This window comes from Mustela nigripes, chromosome 18 (assembly GCF_022355385.1).
Source record: "Mustela nigripes isolate SB6536 chromosome 18, MUSNIG.SB6536, whole genome shotgun sequence".
In the NCBI taxonomy this organism is placed as follows: domain Eukaryota; kingdom Metazoa; phylum Chordata; class Mammalia; order Carnivora; family Mustelidae; genus Mustela; species Mustela nigripes.
Window position 1 is genome coordinate 37,400,973 of NC_081574.1, and position 24,991 is coordinate 37,425,963.

At 35.8% G+C, this 24,991-nt stretch overlaps 1 protein-coding gene across 3 annotated transcripts in view; it reads right to left on the reverse strand.

Annotated features, from left to right (window-relative positions):
• Positions 1-24,991, reverse strand: part of KAT6A (lysine acetyltransferase 6A) — a 112,526-nt gene that overhangs the window by 32,031 nt on the left and 55,504 nt on the right. For 2 of the 3 annotated variants that reach the window (XM_059384372.1, XM_059384373.1), the window contains 6 exons: positions 23,785-23,893; positions 19,981-20,096; positions 19,112-19,193; positions 16,480-16,615; positions 14,807-15,123; positions 8,831-8,949 (listed from right to left, as the gene is read on the reverse strand). In XM_059384372.1, coding sequence (XP_059240355.1) covers positions 8,831-8,949; positions 14,807-15,123; positions 16,480-16,615; positions 19,112-19,193; positions 19,981-20,096; positions 23,785-23,893 — 879 coding nt within the window. The remainder of the gene's footprint in view (positions 1-8,830; positions 8,950-14,806; positions 15,124-16,479; positions 16,616-19,111; positions 19,194-19,980; positions 20,097-23,784; positions 23,894-24,991) is intronic. The other variant, XM_059384374.1, reaches the window with a different exon arrangement.

The following is a 24,991-nucleotide window of genomic DNA, read 5'->3' on the forward strand; positions in this document are numbered from 1 at the left end:
AAAGAACCAATATCTCCAAGATTTCCCTCTTCCACTGGCCATACCTTCTCCTTTCTCCAATCCCTAAAACCTGGAGTACCTCAGGAGTTCTCAGAGCTCTGCCCTTTCCTTTGATGATCTCATCTAGTCTCCTTCCCTTTAGTACCAGCAACTTACTAACAAGCTCTACATAAATTTTCAGCCCAGACTTACACTTCGAACTCCAGACACATCTACCCCACTGTCTACTCGACATCTCCTCTTCTGAATACCTTCTAATCTTAAATTTAACTTGTTCAAAATCAAACTTCTGATCTTTTTTTCCTGCCTACTGTATCTTCTCCACCTTCACTTGGGTCCTAGGCACTTTTCATTCTGATTACTGTGATCATTGGACTGGGAGATGTCCATGTTCAGGTCCTACTCAATTCACTGCTCACCGTATCACCAAAGCTGAGCTTCTAAGCACAAATACAATTACATCACTCTTTTTAAAGTCTTCAATAGCTCCTCAAGAGCTATTTAACTATTGGAAAGAACTCCTGTAACCAAAAAAATCAAGCACAAACTTCTTAATATCAACCATGGGACCTATGTGACCGGGTCCATACTTATAATTTCAATCTCATCTCTTACTTGAACTCCAGCCAAACTATTGCATGCAGCTCCAAGGGCTCAATAAGCTTTCTCAAACCCGAACTGTTCTTTTTGAAATGCCTTCCTCTTCTTGCCCAATCATAAGTTCTTACTCATTCCCTCAACAGCCTGTTCAAATATCACCTCTTCTATAAAGACTCCACTAACATCCCTGGACAGATGCCTTCCTGTTCATTCTCACTTCATCTCATGTATATTTCTATGGTAGCATGATAGCATGAACTAGAAATTAAGAGTTAAGGGTCTGGAGTCAGACTGCATGGGGTTCAAATACTGATTCTGGTATTAACAACTATATGACTCTAGGTAAGACAATCTTTCTAAAGCTTCATTTCTTCATCTGTAAAACAGCAACAAGTAACAGGGTTGTACTAAAAACAAACAAACAAAACAAAACAAAACAAAAAAAACAACCCTGATATATAATGCTATATGTAGTACCTGACACACAGTAAAAGGGTATCTATTAGTAACCACATGGCTTTGTTTACCTATGTCTCTTCAACTGGAGAACAGGGACAGATTTTCTATTTACCTAAGTATTTCTAGCACCTGGCACCAAGATAGCCAGCAGAAACTCACATTTATCTAGTGCTCATTATATGAATGACACACTGAGCACTTTGCAAATATCAGCTTCTTGAATGAAATATCACTCAGTCCCTTCAACGAATCTATGAAGTAAGATCACGCAGCAGAGGCTATTTCTAGTACCTAGGTTCTTAACCACAACCTTAATAAATACTCAGTAAAAATGTGCTAAACTGTCAAACCAATGAACTCAAAATACATGTAACTAGCCTTTAACATGTGACTTGTAATTAATGGGTAGATGCCCAAGACACTAAAACAATCTCCCACTCCCCATCTCTAATTTCACCAGTACCAAAGAGAAATCATTCCAACAACAAAAAAGCAGTCACAGGAATACCTTTAAATCCTGGAATGCCAAGACTAATGTCCCCTCTTGCTCCCCGCCCTTTTTTAAGGTGGGGGCGTGTTATGGATAGGGAGACAGCATCTTAAATAGTCTCCACACCCAGCTCAGAGCCTGACCTGGACTCAATCTCACAACCCTGATCAAGACCTGAGCTGCAATTAAGAGGCAGATGCTTAACCAACTGAGCCACCAAGGTGTCCCCTCTTCAACTACCAGCTTTTAAAGTCCTCCAAAATTCAGCCCTATACTAGTTATTCAATATATTTCTTACCATTGCCCAACAAAAATTCACTCTGTTTTATCTACCAAAACTAAACACAAACAGTTCTTGCTTTATATGGTGCCATTAACTCAAACTTGTGAATATCTAAACTGAGATCAAATCCCACTCACTAGAGAAATGTATAAAGAATGGACATGATTCTACTAGGCACATGTTTCCATTAACACAGTACTATGCAAAGCAAGGACTATCTGTACTATGACACCTTTATGGGCAACTACTGTGTTTTCTACATCATCTCCAAAATATGACTTGCGTATATTAGGCCCTCAAGTATTTGTTGATCTGATGGACCAAAACTCATGATGTCTCTCATATTTATAGTTGTCATTTATCCCTCAAGGCTCAATTTAATGTTATTTATTCTTCCCGGTAAGCCCTCATTCTCTCCATTTACCTAAATCTGAATCATCCTTTAAGCCAGTTTCTTCTGTAATCATCTCATATCATACCAACTCTTACTAATCTTAGTATTCTCTGACCATATAGGAACAATCTGTATCATTTAATACATCAGTGACTTACATTAATTCGTATTCTTATGTCACTGTTTGTGGTTTATCTTCTATGTACTTTTCCCTACTTGGCTTTAGTACATGCCTTATGATTTTGATGCCTCTATAACTTTTTTTTTTAACAGTGTAATGCAGGATGTTACTGTGATTAAAAGGGCATAAGATGTGAAGCTACACAGGCCTGAGTTCAAATCCCGCTTCTGCCATTACTAGTTATGTAACTTCAAGAAAGTCATGCAACTAAAAGTCTTGATTTCCTCATATAAAATGGCATTAACAATCCTTACCTCATAGGATTAGGGAAGTTACTGAATCTAGTTTATTCCATTTTAATAACTGTTCAATTCTTTATGTAAAGAAAAATTATTTTAACAGCCCACACAGATTTTAAAAATGCTGTTAATTTTCTACAACCATACCAAGAAAAAAAAAAAAAGCAATCAAATTCTTGAATTAAAAAGCATTAAAATTAGTATGGAAATACAACATGCTATTTGCTGATATTTTTGTAAAAATCATTGTATATATTTCAAAAAGGCTATTATGTTCCAATGGAATGAGCTGAATACAAATGCTTCTTTCTGGTGATGGAACTTTACTTACTGAACTTTACTTACTGAATTTCAGTATCCTTAAGGGTTTTGTGTTATGATCAAAACAAAAAGAAAATGCTGTATAAAAATACCAAACTTCAGCAACTATTAATACTCAGATCATATAGCTCTTAACAAAAAGCATCTTGTGCTAATTAGCCCTGCTCAACTATGTACAGAGCAAATTGTTCAAGTATTGGATTTGAAAATAACTGCTTATGTTTAACAGAACTAATGATGTAAACAATGTATTATGAAAAGCTAAATTAAACATTATAACTATGTAGAAAATATAGACTTATGTATAATCAAAATGCTGAGAATTTTTATATGGCATTGTATGAAGGGAGTTTGAATGTTAATAAACATGTTTCCCACTTTTAAAAAAAAAAAAAATGATGGTGATGGAACTTTTAAGAAAAACCATTTCCTCCAGGCCCGCAAGATTACTGCTGGAAAAAAACTCCAAAACAAAAGCCTATACTACTAATTTCTCATACTTCTATTTTTCTTTTCAGAGGTGATGCTTTTAGTGAATGTATTCATTGTACAGCTAATAAAGAAATATAGTACCAGATAAATGATATTCTTACTCCTGAAATTTAAAAAAAAATCAAAACCAATTAATAGATGTTCCTTAATAAACATTTCAATAATTCTTGACTCAGAGGTGCCTGGATGACTCAGCTGGTTAAAGCCTCTGCCTTTGGCTCAGATCCTGCATCGGGCTCTCTGCTAGGCGGGAAGCCTGCTTCCCCCTCTCTCTCTCTCTGCCTGCCTCTCTGCCTACTTGTGATCTCTGTCAAATAAATAAATAAAAATCTTAAAAGAAAAAAAAAGAAAGAATATGAAAAAACAAAAGTTAAAAAAAATAATTCTTAACTCAATTAGATAACACACCATACAAAACTTAATTACTCAATAAAATCACTATAAGCAAACACTGATTTGCTTTTCTTGGCACATTTCTTACTAGACTGTAAGCTCTATGAGAATAAAAACTGTATCTTACTCATAGCCTCTACACCTATCACAGTGCCTAGAACCAAAATGGCATGCAATAAATGATAGGTTGTTGGTTAGATGAATTCCAAACTTAATTCCTGTATCACTTATCTTTTACTAGTACAACTGTAAGATCACCTAAGACCCTGTAATCTCCCTGCAATATTTCTGAAACAAACTTTGAGCGAGCTTCTACTAAGCCATATCTAGTCTCTCAAAAGTTTCTTCATGCATTATCTTTAAAAATATTTTCAAAACATCATATAATCTAACCAATGGTAACTTTCCCAATCAGTCTCAACCGACTGAAGTCAGAGAACCTGGGAGTCAACCCTGGTGTCTCTTGCTCCTTCAAACATATCAAATCTAGGGGCACCTGGGTGGCTCAGTGGGTTAAGCCTCTACCTTCGGCTCAGGTCATGATCCCAGGGGCCTGGGATCGAGTCCCGCATAGGGCTCTCTGCTCAGCAGGGAGCCTGCTTCTCCTCATCTCTCTCTCTGTCTGTCTCTCTGCCTATTTGTGATCTCTCTCTCTGTCAAATAAATAAATAAAATCTTAAAAAAATATATCAAATCTATCACCAAGTTCTGCTGATTCCATCTCTAGAATATATTCTGAATCTGTCCACTTCTCTCCCATTTCCACTGCCGCCTCTAGTCTAAGTGGCTTCTTTTATTTGAATCATTTAAAAAACCTCTAAGTAGGGTTTCTGTATTCCACTCTTGCCTAATTCTAATCCATTCTTCATATAGTGGCCAGGAAAAGAAAAATTTAATGCAAATCGGACTTTGCTATATTTCTTTGCTAAAAATCATTCATTGGTTTCCTACTACAATAAAAAGCCAAATCCTCATTTATGTCCTCAGCCTACCTCTCTAGCTTCATCCTGTGTGACTCTTTTATTCATTGTATTAAAGTTATACTGGTCTCCTTACAGTTCCTCAAATTTACCAAGTTCTTGTATGTCTCAAAACATTTACACAGGCAGTCCCCTTATGTCTGAAACATTCTTCTCTCTAGCACTTTGACCTGCTGAACTTCTACTCATCTTTTAGGTCTCTGTGTAAATTATTACTTCCTTAAGAGAGGAATCCCAACCTCCAGCAATCCAGATCAGGAAGCCCCTGTTATAATCTCTTGATGAATTCTTATTTTCTTCCTACTACCTATCAGTTTGTAATTGAAGATTTATTTATATGACTGTTTATTTATGACTGCTTATTGTTTTATTGTCTCGCTCATAAAACTGAAAGCATCATGAAAGTAAAGTCTATGTCTTTTTGTTCACCCTACAGCTCTCACACCATGCCAGGCACATGAATACTAATGAAAGAATCTCATGGAGAAATACCACCACCATAAGAATTTTAGTTCACTGCCAATGAAAATAAGCACAAGTTAGAATTCAAAAGTCTAGCTGTTTATATTCTCACTGCCAGATATACACAGGGACAACCACAAGTTTAATAAAATGCTGGAAAACACACAGTTAACTAGATTACTGTTGATACAAATTTATATCGTCTCCACTGGGCCTCAGCAAGGCTCAGCATCCCTTTTAACTCTTTGTAGTCAATCTTTCTCTTCACACGCTACCATTCTAACTCCTGCCAACCAGACATCTAGACTAAAGAAAGAGCAATCCAGACAGAGGGAGCAGTAAGTACAAAGCCTCCAAGACAGGAGGGTGCCCGGTGTGTCTGAGAAAGAGAAGTCCTGTGGCTGGAGACAAGTGAAAAAGGGCCAGAACAAGGGGAGTAGCCAAAGAAAAAGGCAGCCATGAAATGCTACAGTCTTAATAATAAGGATAAAGACTTTGGTTGTTAAGAATTCTAAGCAAGTGCTTGCTTCAGCAGTGCATGTACTAAAAATTCTAAACAAGACTGAAAGACATTAAAGGTTTTCTGTGCAGAGGAGTGATATGACCCAACTTAAGTTGGAAAATATTTACTCTGGCCCCTGTATAAAGAATACAGACTAAAGAATCGGGTGAGGGACAAAAGTACAAGCAGGGAGATTAGGGATATTACAACAGCCCAATCAAGAGATAATGGTGGCTTGGACTAAGATAGTAAAGGTAGAAATAATCAGTAGTAGTAGTCATATTCTGGATATATTTTGAAGGTGGAACTATTAGAAGTTGCTGATGGACTAAATACAGAGTATAAAATAGAAAAAGAGAGAGAAAATCAAGATATCTCCTTTGGACCTGAGCAAGTAAAAGGACAAAAATGCCATTTATTCCCACTCCCCATTAAAAGAAACCAAGATGCCTTAGAGAAATAGCTGTGTCTACAGCTAGAACAGTAAGAGCCAAGACACTATCACTGTGGTCAGAAGGAAGGATGATGATATACACAAATATTGAATCATTAGGTTGCATAGCTGAAACTAACAATGTTTTATGTCAATTACATCCAACTTTTAAAAAGAGTTGAATAAATTGGACATGTCAAAAGGACACAGCTGCTGGCCTGAAGAATCTCTCCTGCCCAAATCTGGAACAATGTCAGCATCAAAATAAATAACACCAACAAATCATAATTCATTAAATAAAAATCTTCAAATCTAAAGGGAATGAATAAAATAAATGGGAAGAAAAAAGGCTCTTCCTTACAGCAGACTACCAATTAGTAAACTTTATGAAAGAAATTATGGAATTAGAAAATCATCTGTTTAGCAACCAACAGAGTAATAGTTTCAGGCAAGAATCACCACTGGGTATTAAATCCAGCAGGTAGAAGTTTGATGAGAAACAGGGTATTACGTGGTTTCAAATGTATTGCCAGAAGATACTTACAAAAGGAAAATAATTTAACAGAGAAAAAATTCCAGCTTAACAAAGGGTTCAGAGTTAACATCACTGAGTAACAGGACACACAAATACTACATACCTCCCGACATCACGCACAGAGGACACATCACCTCTACAGTATTTCTGCCAGAAGTGGATCAACTGATTCTAATCATGGTGGAACAAAAAACAAGCTCAAAGTGATGGACAGTCTCTGAAATAAATGACCTGTGTACTTCAAAAATGTCAAAATCATGGAAGATAAAGACCAAAGAACTGTTCCAGACTATGACGGTTAAAACACATGATTCTAGACTGGAAAAAGAACATTCTAGACTGGATAAAAGAACACTGCCATAAAAGAACATTACTGGTACAACTGACAAAATTTGAATAAAATCTTCAGATTGGATAATACAATTTATCTGTGTTAATTCCCCATTTGACGATCATACTATGATCATGTGCAAGAACATCTTCATTTTTAGGAAATATGCACAAATGAGTAGGAGTAAAAGGGCATTACCATTATGTCGGCAACTTAGAAAAAAAAGTTCCTCAAAAAAGAACAACTACCTCCTCCTTTGAATTCCCACTGAGCTCCATGTAAATTTCTACTATAATATCTATAATACCATTTTTCTCATTGGTAAGAAAAGAAATGTACCTTCCAAGGTTAAACAACCTGCCCAAAGTACAAGTCAGTAAATGACAAACCACAAACTGAACCAAAATCTAGGTGACTCAAAGCCAATACTTTGTTAAATCATAAGATGGTAGAATGCTCAGCAAATGTTTGCTATTTATACTGTTTTTATTTTTCAAAAATACTTGCATAGTGACCAACAAAGACAATCTGTTCACAAATGGGTTTCTTAATCCAAGGAGTGTCACCTATACAATAGGAATCCCCAGCATCAGCCTTATAAACTCTAACTTTCAAGACAAGATAGAACTCAACTTGGCTAACATAATGAGTTGGTGGCAAAGAAAAAAAAGATACAGGATAAACGAACATGATCTAGGAAGAGCCTTTACGATCTAGCCCTTGTGCTTTTCCAATCTCATCTCTTACTATTTCTACCTAATATTCTTTATCCTATGTGAAAATTTATTTATTCCCACAATTAAGCATGTTTTCCCCCATTTTCAAGTCTTCATGCTTCTTTTCCTTCTGATTATATGGGACCCCATTCCTTTTCATGTGATAAACTAGTACAAATTCTTTAAGACCAGCTCATATAGTATTTTCCCTCAATGCCCAGGCACAAGTAGATGCTTGTTCCTTATTCTCTCAAACACCATGTATCCTATACTTAAACCTTCCACATGAATGAAATTATTTACTTACAAGTCTCTCCTAGACTATGCTTGAGAAAAGGAATCCTATCATTCACTTTGGCATCTTCAGCATCTGAAGGTTCTCCGTCTATACATTCATATCTTGCTACATGTCCCAAAGGATTAAGGGAAAATCATTTAGTAAATATTTCTAGCAGTAATGAATATGGGTGTTTTATCACGTGAAAAAAGTGTGGTTTTGTTTTTTGGTTGGTCAAATCCCAAACTCTTTTTCATACATAAGAGAGAAAATAAATAAACCAAACTCATTTCATACGGTAGTCAATGGGCACCTGGATGACTCAGTCGGTTGAGCATCTGCCCTCAGCTCAGTTCATGATCGTGGGGTCCTGGGAGCAAGCCCCACATTGTGCTCCCTGCTCAGGGGGTCTTTTGCTTCTCCATCTCCCTCTGCCCCTCCCCTGGCTTGTGTTCATGTGTGCGTGCTCTTTCTCTCTCTCTCAAATAAAGAAATAAAATCTTTATTTAAAAAAAAAAAATGCTGATAGCCAAAGGAAACCAGTTTATCTGCAAAACCAAAGCAGTCATAATGGGTTTAAAAGGAGTATGTTAACAAGCAGAACTATGTACACAGACAAACGACATCTATTTGCAGATCAGACAGATAAATGAATTGCTGTTACTGCTTTACCCCAGGATAAATTAATCCTGTTTCTTGTCCAGGACCATATTATTTGTCCAATCTGAATATCCAACTTTACCTGCAGTGCTTGTTCTTGGATATCACGAAATAATTCCATATCTTTCTCAGTCATGATTTCCTGGCTCCCAAAAAGCCGTTCCTCACTTTCTTGTTTGCCATCCCAGCCATCCTGATTGTCTGCACATAAAAAAAGAGCTCACATGTTATCAATATTACCCTTAGTTTAATAAATGGACTAGAAAAAATTTCAAAAGCCTTTCAGGTTGAAGACCTTGATATTATTTTTATAAGAAGATAGCAATAAACTGACAACTGGAAAGATTGTATTTTAGTATATAATACATACATTTCTATAACATATACATACATATAATATATACAAATATATAATATATACAATTATATATTATAATATATGTAAAAGTTTGATGAGCATCAGGTGATGTGAAGTGCTGAAACACTATACCATACACCTGAAGCAAACACAATATTATACTGTGTATGTTAACTGTAATTTAAATAAAAACTTAAAAGAATAATTACACAAAAGCAGAACAGGAAAAAGGTCTAAGGAATATGAAACTATGAAGTAATATGAACATAAAAATTTTAGTATGAATTTAATATATCAATATTCAAATATTGCTTTTTCCTTCTTTGGTAGTATGGAAAAAGTGTATGTTACAGCAGGACATGATTTTCATCACATGGTACCAAAACATGGAATATTTGTCCCTTTTATAAATCTTAACGGTCTTATGATCTTCATAATGCCAGTCAGTACATTCTTAATCTCAGCAAAAAGATAACCTTCAAAACAGCTACCATACTCCCCTCATATTCTGGGTTCCCTTTTAAATAAACAAAACTCCACAATCTGAAGATCACAGATGATAATCCTCTGGGTAAGTATGAGAAATTATAATAATCATTCAGTAAATGATGTATTTTCCTCACATGGGGAAGGAAATTCATGAAAGGAGTATTAGGGGACTATGTAGATCATTATCTTCCGCACTTGAAGATGACACAGCTGATGGACTAATTTCCTATTTATATAAGCACGGCAGAAAAGATCAATTCATAACAGTTCCTTTGAAATTAAATAGACATATAGGCTGTCTGTTATTCACTTAGTATAAGAAGAATAAGGACAAGGACTCACTGCTGAAACCACTCCTAAATTGAAAAATATGGATCTGAAGATATTATGTCACTTTAATGCCCCCTAGTGCATGACACAGATGGATGCAGGCACAGATTTAGTAGAGCATTCAAGAGCATTCTGTCAGATGGTACAGACTGTCCCTTAAACTCTACAATTCATAAAGAAATTTACAAAGCCAATTACAGCAAAAATTCACACAAATGCAAAAAGTCAATAATGATTCTCCATATACTTTACCAATATTCTCTAATAACTTCTAGTTCTAAAACTTTCCAGGATATTCTAGTAATAATCCATCTCCAGTGAAACAGTTAATTCAAAAATGCCTTTCACACTAGGATCTGCTTTTGATTCTTTCCTCCTAAGTCCGACCTAAATGGCTTGCATATTTTCTTAGATAAATGTACTCAGACTGGAGCTACAGTGTACATGACTGACAAAGTCATGAAAAGTACTTAAGTGCTTACACAGTAATTAGTTGATTGCCACTCTGGTGAAAAGCCAATAAATACAGCATAAAAAGGGGGACCTGACAATGATGAGAATTTCTTCTCCTGTGCTGGACCAATCAATCTGCTTATTCCTATATAAGCAGGAATGAAGAAGCAGTGAATACAACCACTGATAAGAAAAGCAGAACTATGATTTCCTTCAGGGAAAGCAAATCAACATTAAGAAATTCTCTTGCAGTATATGAGATACTCTATCTTTGACCCTTGTGATCCAAAGGAGTCCATTCTCATTCTTCTACTTTCCTCAGACACTTTTCTACTTCCTTCACAGGGTTAAGTCTGTAAACTCAAGGCACTAAAGAGCAATGAGACTAGTTTAAATTTTAATGATCAAAACAGTTAATGAAAATTTCTCTCCTCTGACTTGAATTACCTGCTACACTATTAAGTCTTCTCTACAGATCTTTTCTACTTTGAAAACTAGGGAACTAGCCTGAAACGTAAGTATGAAATGAATAAAAAGAGGGTTGTTACACCTGGTAACACAGAAATACAAAAATCACAGAGGACTACTACTATGAATAATTATACCCCAAAAACCTGGACATCTAGAAGAAATGGATAAATTCCTACAAACATACAACTTACCAAGACTGAATCATGATGAAACAGAAAATATGAACAGACCAATTACTATTAAGGAGACTAAATCAATGATCAAAAACTTCCCAACAAACAAAAGCTTTGCTGGTGAATTCCACCAAATATTCAAAAAACACTTTAGTACCAATCCTTCTCAAACTCTTTAAGAAAAAAAAAAAAAAAAAAAGGCGGAACTCTTTCAAGCTCATTTTATGAGGCCACCATTACCCAAGCCAGTCAAAGATAAAGAAAAGAAAATTACAGGTCGATATCCCCAACGAACACAGATACAAAAATCCTCAACAAAGTATTAGCAAACTGATTTCAGCAATACAGTAAAAGGGTCATATGCCATGATCAAACAGGATTTATTCCAGAGCTTCAAGGATGGTTCAATATCCACAAATCAGCTGATATATAATAACAAAAAGAAAGATAAAAGTCAGATATATGATCATTTCAAGATATGCAGAAAAGGCATTTGACAAAATTCAAATCCATTTATGATTAAAAACTCTCAACAAGCCAGGTATAGAGAGAACATACCACAACATAATAAAGGTCATATATGACAAGCCCACAGCTAACATCATACTCAATGGTAAAAAGCTGAGAGCTAGTTTCCTCTAAGATCAGGAATAAGACAAGGCTACCTATTCTCACTACTTTTATTCAACATAAGTCTGAAAGTTCTAGCTAGAGCAATTAGGCAAGGAAAAAATAAAAGATATCCAAGTTGGAAAAGAAGAAGTGAAACTCTCATCCCTATTTGCAGATGACATAATACATAGAGAAAACCCTAAATACTCCACCAAAAAACTTAGAATAAATGAATTCAGTAAGCTTGAAAGATACAAAATCAAAACACAAAAATCTGAATTGTTTCTATACACTAATAACAAACTACCGGATACCGAAAAAAATTACGAAAACAATCCCATTTATAATTGCATCAAAATGAGTAAAATACCTAGGAATAAATTTAACCAAGCAGGTGAAACACCTGTACACTGAAGACAAAACACTGTGTGTGTGTGTACACACACACATACATGACATTAATGAAAGAAATTAAAGACACAAATAAATGGAGAGATGTTGCATGCTCATGGGTTGGAAGAATACTGTTAAAATGTCCACAGTACCTAAAGCCATCTACAGATTCAATGCAATCCGCAACAAAATTCTAATGGCATTTTTCACAAAAATGGAAAGAAAAAAATCCTAAAAATGTGTATGCAACCAAAGAACCCAAATAGCCAAAGCAATCTTGAGAAAAAAAGGACAAAACACTAATGCTCCCTGATTTCAAACTATATTACAAATCTATAGTTATTAAAACAGTATGGTATTGGCATAAAAACAGACACAGAGGGGCATCTGGGTGGCTCAGTTGGTTAAGTAACTACCTTCCAGGTCATTATCCTGGAGTCCTGGGATCAAGCCCCACATCAGGCTGCTTCTCCCACTGACCTTTCTCCTCTCATGCTCTCTTTCTCTCTCAAATAAATAAATAAAATCTTAAAAAAAGAAAAAAAAAGACACAAAGATCAGTGCAATAGAACTGAATGCCTGTGAATAAACCCATGCATATATAGTCAATTAATTACAACAAAAGAGCCAAGAACATACAACAGGGGAAAAGACTGCCTTTTCGATAAACAGTATGGGAAAACTGGACAACCACATGTGAAAGAATGAAACTACACAACTCTCTTATACCAAGTTACTCAAAATAGATTAAAGACCTGAATTTAAAACCTGAAACTGTACAACTCCTAAAAGAAAACATAGGTGGTAATCTCCTTAACATAATTTTTGACAATCATTTTTAAAATCTGATACCAAAACCAAAAGCAACAAAAGCCAAACCAAACAAGGGGGACTATAACAAACTAAAAAGTTTCTGCAGAGCAAAGGAAACCAACAGCAAAATAAAAAGGCAACCTACTGAATGTAAGAAGATATTCACAAATCATATATCCAATAAGGGGTCAACATCCAAAATATACAAAGAACTCATTCCACTCAATAGCAAAAAAGCAAACAACCCAGGTAATGCCCGGGTGGCTCAGTTGGTTAAGTCTCTGACTCTTGATTTCAGCTCAGGTCAAGACCTCAGGGTTGTGAGATCCAGCCCTGTGATGGGCTCTGTGCTGGCCATGGAGCTTGCTTAAGAATCTCTCTCTCCGTCTGCTTCCCCACTCCCATGCACGTTCTCTCACTCTCTTCCCAACCCCATTAAAAAAAAAAACCTACAGAAACAATCCACTTCAAAATGGGCAGAAGATATGAACAGAAATTTTCCCAACAAAGGCATAAAAATGGGCCACAGGTACGTGAAAAATGCTGTACATCATTAATCAACAGTGAAATCCAAATCAAAAACATAAGGAGGTATCACCTCACATCCATCAGGATGGCTATTATCAAAAAGACTAGAACTTAAAAATGTTGGTGAGAATGTGGAGAAAAGGGAACCTCTGTACATTGTTGGTGGGAATGTATATTGGTGCAGCCAGTATGGAAAACAGTACAGAGGTTCCTCAAAAAATTAAAAATAGAACTGCCATATAATCCAGCAAGTCCACTTCTGGGTATGTACCCAAAGAACACAAAAAATTCATTTGGAAAGATATATACACCCCATGTTCGCTGTAGCATTATCTACAATAGTCAAGATATGGAAATAACCTAATGCATCAAGGGATTAAAGAAACTGGTGTAGGTATATGATATTATTTAGCATAAATTACATACATACATACATACACACACACATACACACCAAACTCATAGATACAGAGAACAGATTGGTGGTTTGCCAGAAGAAAGCTGGGAGGTAGAGGGTAAGAGAAATGGGTGAATTATTTTTTTGTTTTTTAGTTTCAATAAACAGAATTTTAAATAAATAAATGAAAACTAGGAAGGTTAGCCTGATACATAAGTAAATGGTCTGAAGTTATAGTTCTCTTCCTCTCTTTTAATGTATAATTCATGAAATATTACAACTATATTTGCCATGATTTGAAGTAGAAAAATCAATGATCTTATCATACTCATATATATATTTGCCTATTCTTTTTTTTTTTTTTTTTAAAGATTTTATTTATTTATTTGTCAGAGAGAGAGCGCGAGCGAGAGCGAGCACAGGCAGACAGAGTGGAAGGCAGAGTCAGAGGGAGAAGCAGGCTCCCTGCGGAGCAAGGAGCCCGATGTGGAACTCGATCCCAGGACGCTGGGATCATGACCTGAGCCGAAAGCAGCTGCTTAACCAACTGAGCCACCCAGGCGTCCCATATATTTGTCTATTCTTTATGCTTACTTAGGTCAATAGCATTTTATCTACCCACACACTTTCCAATTTCCTTCTGGAAATAAAGTAAGCATCATGATGCTCACCACATGATTTGTTTTGTAACTTGTGAAATGTAAAGATATCCTTGATTTAAGGTCAGACCTAAAACTTCCATAGGAAGATTCCTTGTGATTCTACCAAAACAAAAACCCAAAAAACAAACAAACAAACAAACAACCCACAGACGAAAAAACACCGTCTTCTGACTAGGAGCTCTTATTTGCCCATTCTTGCAATTTCATCTCCAGCCTCTCAATCCCTGCCATTGTCACCACCTTACTTTAATCTAAATAGTACCTTTATTTTTTAATCCATACCATAGATAATAATCAAATATAAATCTATTCTAGATAACTAGTGTTATTCCAAATAATACACTTTGGGAATACATTCTGCTTCTAAGTGAACTTTTACCTGTGGGCCAATCTGAAGTGCTCGATTTTCTGTTGCCCTTTTTCCTGATTCTATATTGCTCAGAGTAGTCTACCACTTCCCCTCGAGGTTTCCGCCCATCAGGAGAAGGGGTGAAGAATTTGGTAAGGCCATCGATGAGCCCTTTGGTTTTCTTGTTGAACTTCAAGGGAACACTGCTATCTCTGCAGAAGTCCAAGCCATCTATTCGCTCTAAATATCCTTCTTCTGATGACGATGCTGATTGGCTGGAAAGGGTGATTTTACGTTTCCGGCCCCTTCCTGGACCAGTCCGAACTTTGCTAAAAGGACCTTTTGATCTTTAAAAAAAAAAAAAAAAAGAAAGAAAGAAAGGAAAAAGAAATCAAACAGGGAAAAGGATAACTATTAAAAAGGAAAACTTTTTAAGTTTTCTATTTAATATAAACATGTAATTAGTAAATAAGCTACAGCTTTATTTTAAAAAACTATATTGTCAAGAATATTCTATAAACCATAAGTATTAGAGAAATGAGAAGTAATATTGTTATCAGAAATAGATTTCTGAAAAGTCTAGTATTTTATAGCAAAAAGAATCCTAAGGTTGGGAGTCAGAAGGCATGTTTAAGTCATAACTCTTGCCACTTTTTAGCTGTACACCTTAGAATAATCACACTGTCTAAACACCAGTGTCTTCATCTATAAAATGAGAGTTGGACCAGAAAACAATTAAGACCCTTCCAGATATAAAGTCCTATGATCTCTGTAACAACTCAGAGTTATACTTTTACCTCTAAACACAAGGATGGGTTACTCTCTGAAACTCGGTAATCAAAAGATCATCTTATAGAAAAATTAAAGCCTGATTTAAGATGTAAAATATGAACTACAATACTGGTACTGTATATTTCAAGCTGCTAGTGCCCATTCCTTTCAGTTATTATCTTCAAGACAGTCTAAAGTATAGAAAAGTTGGGTTAAAAAAAAAAAAAAAAAGAATACAGATTTACATTTTAAGATATCTTACAAATCATCAAAAGGGAATTACCATAGACACTCCAAAAAATAAATAAATAAAAGAGTTAGCTACTGAATCTTGCCCCATATCCTCCAGACATAGCCCAGTTTCCTAGTTTTCCAGATGAAAAACACATTATTTTATTTTAGATCAAGACATAGTTAGGGGACTTGGCTATGACCGCAATAGCAAAAGTTATCCAGTGATTTGTACATACAATATAAACTACTGAGACCACATCAGGAGAGGAATCTATGAAATGCTATAATAATTTTTCTTTCTTGTTTACATAAGAGCAGCAGTATAAGGCAGTATTTAAGAGTTAGACATTGGTGCCAAACTACTTGTGGGTTTTAATCCCAGTGCAACACTTACTATAAACTGTGCAAGTTAATCTTTCTATGTAGTAATTGTTTCCTTCGAAAAGTAAGAGTAACAGCAATACCACTTCATTTGGTTGTTGGGAACATTAAATGAGTAACACAGTGTAAGGCACTTGGGACTTTATTCTAACTTGGCACTTTACTGCACAGTTCAGTTAAGTATAGCCATTATTATTACTTTATAAAGTGCCAGTTGTAACAACCAAGATTTTTTTCACAATGCAAACAAGTGACTCCTACACTAGAGAGAAGACCCTATCCTTTTCTCCCCTCACCTTGCCACAAGTACAACTTACACCGTGTTTTGTTTCTTTAACCTGTTTTTCGGACGTCCTATTGGGTTAGCATAGCGCCGCTTTATCTGTGCTGCCTTCTTCTGTAGAAGTTTCCGTCCTTTTTTCCTAGGTCGACATATCTGACATATCCACATGCCTATAAAAAAAATAATATTCCACATAAAGCACAACAGACACAGATACGCACAGAAAGAGCTGAGATACTTGAGGAGTTCTTAACTTCTCTTAGGTCAAGGACTCCTATTTAAAAATCTGATGGAAGCCCCTTAGAAAAATAAACACAGAAACATATATACACAAAATTCTACAAACAAATGGAAAAGACTCAGAAGTATCCTGAAGCCCACATATGGTTGAAGTTAAAAAGTTAAAAAGCCCTGCCTACCCCTGGCACTCTGATATTAGTTTCCAATTACTATTCTATAAGAAAAGAAGCCAGGCTTCCATGGAGTAATAACTGATCCCAGGACTGGACCAAGGAAAATACCTGATAACCTGGAGCATCTTACAGTCCCAGAAAATGGAGAAGTGCTCAAAAGATGAGGAAGGCATGTCATAAGGACCCAGAAGCCAACCTGAAAGAGCTCCCAATAGCCAAATCTGGGTCATTCTGAGCAAGAAAAGAAATAATCACATCAATGGATTATAACCCATTGAATAAATAAAATTCCATGAGGCCATGAATAATACAATTGACAAATAAATAAATGGGAAAAGCGATCTCTTCCTTATAGCAGATTTCCAATTAATAAATGCAGAAGGGATGATGGAAGCAAAAAAACCATCATCATGTAAACACCAAAGTAAAATTAGTGCAAACAAGAATCACTGATGGATGCTAAAGTTAGTACAATGAGGGAAAAGAATAACTTAAAGGTTAGGTTTCTACAGTAATCAAATGATCACAGTTAACATTACCAGTAATAAGACATATTCATACTATACACCACACTACAACACACTAAGAAGCGTACAATATCACTTCTGTGATGTTCTTATCAAACTTCGGAATCTTAGTTTAATCATGATAAAGAAACAGACAAACCCAAATTTAAGGACTTTCTATAAAATAGCTGACCAGGGGCGCCTGGGTGGCTCAGTGGGTTAAAGCCTCTGCCTTCAGCTCAGGTCATGATCCCAGGGTCCTCAGATCGAGCCCCGCATGAGGCTCTCTCCTCAGCAGGGAGCCTGCTTCCTCCTCTCTCTCTGCCTGCCTCTCTGCCTACTTGTGATCTCTGTCAAATAAATAAATAAAATATTTAAAAATAAAATAAAATAGCTGACCAGCTGCTTCAAAAGTGTCAAGGTCAGGAAAGACAATTTACAGAAGTAATTCAGACTGGAAGAGACTAAGGAAATATGACAATTAAATGCAATGTGAAATCCAGGACTGGATTCTGGACCACAAATTCAAATAAGGTCTACAGATTAGTTAACTGTATCATATCAATATCAGTTTCCTGGTTTCAGTAATTGTACTATGGTTTTATAAGATGTTAACATTGGAAGAAGCTGGTGATGGCTGCAATATTTTTGCTACTTTTCGGTTAAGTCTGCAATTACTTCAAAATAAAATGATTCCTGTTTTAAGCTACAATGAAACTTTTTTGTAGGCACTATACACAGGAATGAAGTCCTAAGAAAATCTTTATCTTGAAGGATTCTCAGAAGGCCTTTTGACCAGGTAGGAAAGGGGGAATTTATTCTTCCAGTACATATAAATCTAAGACTTTTCAAAAGGTAACAACCAACAGAATGACATAATAGGGACTCAAGTAGGATCCTAAGTGAAATAACTTGACTATACCTAAGGTTCAATTCCTTTCCACCTGCGGGAAAATTTTTTTCAAGAAGAAAATTATCAAATATCCTATAAGCGGTTTATTTAAGAAACCTAGCAAGTCACAAAATCAGAGTTAAAAATGGAATTTGTGATAAGGCAAAAGCAGGAGAGTCCACCTGAACTTTTTTTTTTTTTTAGAGAAAATCTAAGCATATAGTAAGACGGAAGCTCAACCGACAGGCAGTTGTATTCCAACCAAATATAACTTTCAAGGAGCAGGAGTCAAAAAAACAGGATAACATTAAGCTCTACTTTTATGAGTTAGGTCACAAATATTATTTGTCTACAAATTATTTTATTAAAACATTTTTTTGAGTTTTGACTAAACCAGAGACTAACAACTCTAGGCCTTTCAAAGGTGATGAACAGTGTAATAATTGACACTGATATAATCAACACGATCTAGTACAACTTCATTTCTTCCTTTACAGAAAGAGGTATTTCAAAATATTACAAAAGGCAAGTACTTTGTCCTCTAGCTATAAGACTGGCAAATATTAATAAATGAACTACTTTGCTCTCCATGGGTACTTAAAAACTGAAAATAGAGAAATAGAGGAAAATAATAAATCCATACACATAAGTATGTTAGGATATCTCAACAGACTGTGCCACCTTTAGGATGTCTCAACAGACTATCCCACCTTTAAGGTGACAGCACTCTTCCTGCTTAAACAATCCCAAACAGAAAGATGAAAAATCATTCTTTCATCTATCAAAGTAGGTAAAAGGTGCTTTCACTAACATGCCCTTTATATTGCGAGTCTGATTTCAGAAAGTATTTCTCACCTTTTGGCATCCGGGTGAGTGGTGGATCACAACACTCCATGTGAAAACCCCGGTCACAGGAATCACAAAAGAGCATGTTATCCTAAAAAATTGATAGGACAGTTTTGCTTAAACTTATGAAACAAAAGCATGTGAGGATCATAACTTCATAAAACCTAGAAAGCTTCAATGATCTCATAAAGGAGATGAACTACTGTAATAGTAAAAGTTTCCTTAATTTGTATCAACTGAGTAAATGGACAAGTCTGAGTTACCACAAGTTTTGCTTCAACCAACCTTTAATAAAGAACTACAGTTTCATAACTTTCAAGTTTATCCAGTAACCAGATATAAGCTAACTTTAGTTTTCTAATGGAAAAGAGAAAAGGATGATTTGTAGTTAATATACTAACTGACCACTGCTAAGTGAGTGACTCCACACTACTCAAACAAATCGCAGGAGTATTTCTTTAGGGACGCCTGGGTGGCTTAGTCACTAAGAGTTTGGCTTCCACTCAGGTCATAATCCCAGGGTCCTGGGATTGAGTCTGGCATGGAATCAGGCTCCCTGCTCAGAAGCCTGCTTCTCCCTCTCCCACTCCCCCTGCTTGTGTTCCTCTCTCACTGTCTCTCTGTCAAATAAAAAATTTTTTTTTAAAAAGGAGTATTTCTGCAAACATACAATTAAGGTGCTTTAGAAATCACCTAGAAAGAATCCAAGTCTCAAAGAGTACGTATTCTAAACTAATGATGTGTAGTTAATGAGACTCCTGTTTCAAATTCTGCGGGACCAGGTGACCGAAAAATAGCCAACAATACCTAGAGGAAAACACCAGTTGTACATTCGACTTCTAAGTGAAATATTCACGTTGTAAGGCAAAGATACTCACTGCATTTTTGCCTTGATCTCGACAGGAGCTGCACGTTTTACACTCAATGCACTGCCACCGTAAGGCCTTCACTCTAACCGTTAGTTCAGGGGAAAACTTTAAACAGGATGGATGACCTAGTAAGAGGGGAAAATTCTCAAATGAAATAATCAATGACCATTCTGTATTAAAGAAATGATGTACAGAAAGGCAATTACCTTAAATCAAAATATGTATCAAAAAAAAGATGCTCTTGGAAGCTTGTCAGACATGTCTCATCAAGACCTGGCACTCCTATTCAGTTTTAGTGATGCTAAACAGTACTCAGTAAACCACCGCCACCCCAATGTGATTATAGAAAACCTGACAAACTCCTAGCATTCATTAAGCCTGCATTAAAGCATTATTTGAGTACACATGCTTATATGTATACCAATACGTAACATAGTATGCCTAGGCCATTTCTGAAAGGAAACACAAAACCTGTTTGCAACTGTAATATTCTAGGATATGAAGTTATAAACATTTTGAAGGAGATTTTGCCTTTCACTTCAATCCTTTCTGTACTCTCAATTTTTAAAATAACATTATATTTATAATCAAAATATATTTTTGCTAAATCTGATCATTAAAAGTGAGTTTACTTTGGCTAAAAACTAAAACCTAAGCAATATTTCTATTGTGATCAGAATTAACAGTAACAGGAAAAAAAAGTTTCCTCTTCTAAAAGCTAGTATCCATTTAATTATCAGAATTTTAAGAAGGAAAATCTGCCCTCACTCTGAAAAGATTTGTCCGTTTCCTCTAAAAGTTGGTTACGTTTATTTTTCTTTGGTGAGAGAAAGGGCTAGTTAAATTATTTTCTCTTCCTTCTTTTCTATTCCTAAGTAAGCTTCTCTTCTATGAGATGCTATGAAGTTTATTATCAAAACATCACTGACATTAAAGGAAAATGAGAAAGCGTAAAAATCTCATTCATAATCTCTTCTTCCTAGATTAGCCATTTCCTGTTCTACTTTTCCTTTATGGACTTGCTAAAATCCCTTGCGCAGCTTTAATTATAAGGTATGCACAGTTTTGTTTTGCTTTTCTTCATCCGTTTAGTCAAGTAAACATTGTATATATATTCCTTAAACTGAGTAATTCCATTGAGTTGATACCCTGTAACCTACATGGCCATTTCCCTATTGTTAACTATTTAAACTATTACTCGTAATAGAACACTACAGTGAATTTCTTTCTTTTAGATTAATTCCTTAAAATAAATTCCTGAAAGTGGGGTTGGTAAGATGAAAAAAACATTTCTGTGGCTTGAGAAGCAGATATGTACTGCCAAACACGTTTCCAAATCCTCTGATAAAATATCTAGTGCTACCAGCAAAGTACAAATGTTTTATCACAATTTCATCAGCTCTAGATCTGGGTTCTCTTACTGTTCAAATTTTATTATTATCAAAGCTATAAAATGATACTCCAATGCTGCACTGGTATGCATGCTTATTATTACTTGGGTAAAATGTTTTCTTAGTATGTTCAACAATTAACTCTCTCATATAAACTACTTGTTCGTAGGCTCTGCCCTTTGGACTTTGTGCTGGAAATGTAAACATGCTCTTCACACTTTATATCATTTGCCCCTTTACCATAGTTAATGCAATTATTTTCCCCAATTTTTAAATTTTTTTTAAAATTTGGGGTATTTTAGTTCTCAGTCTGGGAAGTTACCAACTGTCATATATTTGACTCTATCCATAGTCTTCTTCCGTGGCTACTGTAATAGCCAGGTCCCGCTGCCCTCCAAACATTCTTGCCTCCTGAAAGAATACCAATTGACACCTTGTACAGTTCCCTCCCACACTAAATAGGGCCGATCTGTGTGCTGTAATGACAGTCTAAGGCTAGGTAATAAAAGATATTATAGGTACCACCTTGCTCTCTCTCTCTCTCAGATTCCTGCTTAGGGGAATCCAGCTGTCATGCCGTGGGTACACATGCAGCCCTATGAAGAAGTCCGCCTGGCAAAGAACTAAGGCTCCCTGTCAACAGGCAGCATGAAGTTGCCAGCCAGGTAAGTCAGTCATCATGGAATGGAAACCTTCAGATAACTGAGGGCCAGTTAAAATCTTGACTGCAACCTCACTAAGGATCACTAAGTCAAAACCACTCAGGTAAGCCACTCCCAAATTCATGATCAACAGGAACATGAATTTTAAAATGTTGCTTTTTTAGCTGCTACATTTTGGAGTTGTTTATTTCTAAAGCAACAGATAACCAATGGTTATTCATTCTACAGTTCTTCAAAAGTTTCCTCTATTGTTTTCAAATTGCAAAGAACTCAGAGACCACCTCAAATATAACATGATTTACAAGGCAGGGCTATCACCCAACTCTCTCGCCCCCTCACCCCATTTTATTCCCACCTCACCAGGAGCAGACCTATTTTTATCTGTTTCATATACTTGGGGTCCCACATCATTTTTTAAGGGTTCTTCTACGAAAATAATTCGGAAATCACTGCAATGTAGGATATGTCACTATATTTTTGTCCAATATTTTATGATTTTATGGTTTATATTTAACTGTAAAATCCACCCAGGAGTTCATTTTGGTTTGTGATATTATGCTGGATATGGTCACCTACCACTCAAGATATCTTGCTGCTGCCTTCAAAAACCTTCTGTAAATAAAAACCAAAAACCTGAAAGCTGTATACTTCCTAGATTCCTTTGCAGCTAGGCTCTAGATATGAATTAAATTCTACCAGCTATATGTACTGAGTGATTTTTTGAAAAGGAGAAGTGAAACAAAGACCACTTTTCTCTTGGTACTGTTTTCTAACGATAAAGTCATGAAAATGCCAATACCCATCCACTCTTCACCTTTATGGCTATCCAGAGGTAATTGTGATGTTGGCCAAATTCAGCCTTTCAATATCCAAATTCAGCTAAAGTCCTCCAGCAGCCTCCTGCTTCCACCTCTTCCAAATGGAGGCAGATGTAAGTGACTCTCCTGGTGGATCAGTTCTGTGATACTCCAGAATCAGTCCTTAAATCCCAGCTTAGAGCTTTCCTCTTCAACCCTTCTAATAATTTCACAAACATCTGGTCCTGGTATTAAATTTCCTTCCTCTTGAATTATCTAGAGTGGTTTCTGGTTTCTCAACTAAATCATGACTGTTACAGTATAAAACACTGAAAATTAAGCCAATGATCAAAGATAATGTATAATGTTGGTTTACTAATATGGCCTTCCTAAAAAAACTTGTAAGTTCTGAAATTGCAGACCAAGAATATCTCTGGAATTAACAAACCAGGAGAGTCTTTGCAAAACTGTTTTTAGAGCCCAGGATTTCACAGAGCTCACTAAATTGCAGTGTCAACATTCCATTTCCCAGTGTGAATATGTAAGTTTCTATCAAGAAAAACAAATCCTTATCATCCTGGCTCTATTCATAAAGCCTGATGCATAAATCAAGAAAAATAAGTAGTGATTATTAAAGAAACCGGCAATAATTTCAAACTGATTGCTGTGATTTGAACAGATGTTTGACAGTCAAATATAAAGATCAACAGGAAAAAATAATCTATGGAAAGAGTTTTATAAAAAACAAACAAAAAGACTAAGCCCTGATTTAAATTAACTGAATAAAACATTTCAACTATTACATTTAAATCCCTCCCTTGTCTAGAAGCTCATCTCAGTTACCTTAAACCAGAATCAAATTAAAGTATTAGTTTTATAAGGCTCAAGGATACCATCTCAGTTAAATACACCTCCCTCTTGACCGACCATACATGTTCAGAAGGAATCCAGGGGATTACATACCACTGTTGCCACAGTCAGCACAGGAGATGAGTTCCTCCGGCTTCTTTTCTCGGTTTTGTTCTTTTGTACCAAGACAGAAACTACAGATGGGGATTGGTTCAGCAACAGGCTATAAAGATAAAAACAGTTCACTCAGGTATGAGTACTTTCTTTTAGTATTAATACAAAGACATTAAAATTACAGTTTTAAATTCCTATGAGAGTTTATACATAACCTTAAGACAACTGTTACCATGCTCCTAAATCTCCAACTAAGTAAGGGAGTTTTTTGTTTTGTTTTTTGTTTTTCTTTAGTAAGCGAGTTTCTACAGAGCCTGCTTTGGCTGGACCTTTACAACCAGTCCTTGTAGTGACAACTTTGGTCCAAAAAAATCATTATCTCAACTATATTGGTCACTTAGAAACTAAATGACACAGTATGTATTAAACAAAGCAAATCCTTCATCTAGGGTTAAAAATTTCAACTGAATTAAGCATAAGAAATCACAGTCTCAGTCCTTAAAACGTGATGTCACAAAGGAGAAGTGACGAATGTGCATAAATAAGCACCACATAAAGTGATGGACGTTAGGTGCTAAAGAGGCAAACAGGAAATGCTCTGTACAAAAATGAGAAAGAAATGTCAGTTGTGGTTTGGAGAAGGGTTGAAAGAAGAAGATAACACGTATTAAGTACTAGTACTATGCTATGGGATCTTAAGAGGTTTGTCCACGCACAACTGATAATAACTGTTAAAACTGGGTTGAAACCTAGGTTTCTATGTTCCTCTACAGCACACAGGATGAAGAGAAAGGCAGTATATGTAGAATAAACAAGACGAACTTAGGTGTGCAGTCTGCTAAAGCCAGTGCTTAAAGGATCTGGTTTCTGTGATAACTATGGGGGTGCAGATACATCAGATTGTGAAGATTGCTTCTGAATGTCTTACAAAGAAGCTGGACTTTATCCCACAGGAAGAGAACAATAGAAGGCTATTGAATCAAAAGATGATCACCTGTATTTGAAAAAAAAAAATTCAGTAGCAATATCAAAGAAAAATGGGGGGAAACCTAAAGACACGTAGAACATTTAAACAATGACTACAATAGTCTGGTGAAGACACGATATTAACCTGAACCAAAGATTATGAAAGAAAAAACAAACCAGGAACATAAAAAAATAGCTATGGACTTAGAGACCAACTACCTATGGAAGATGACAGAGAAGA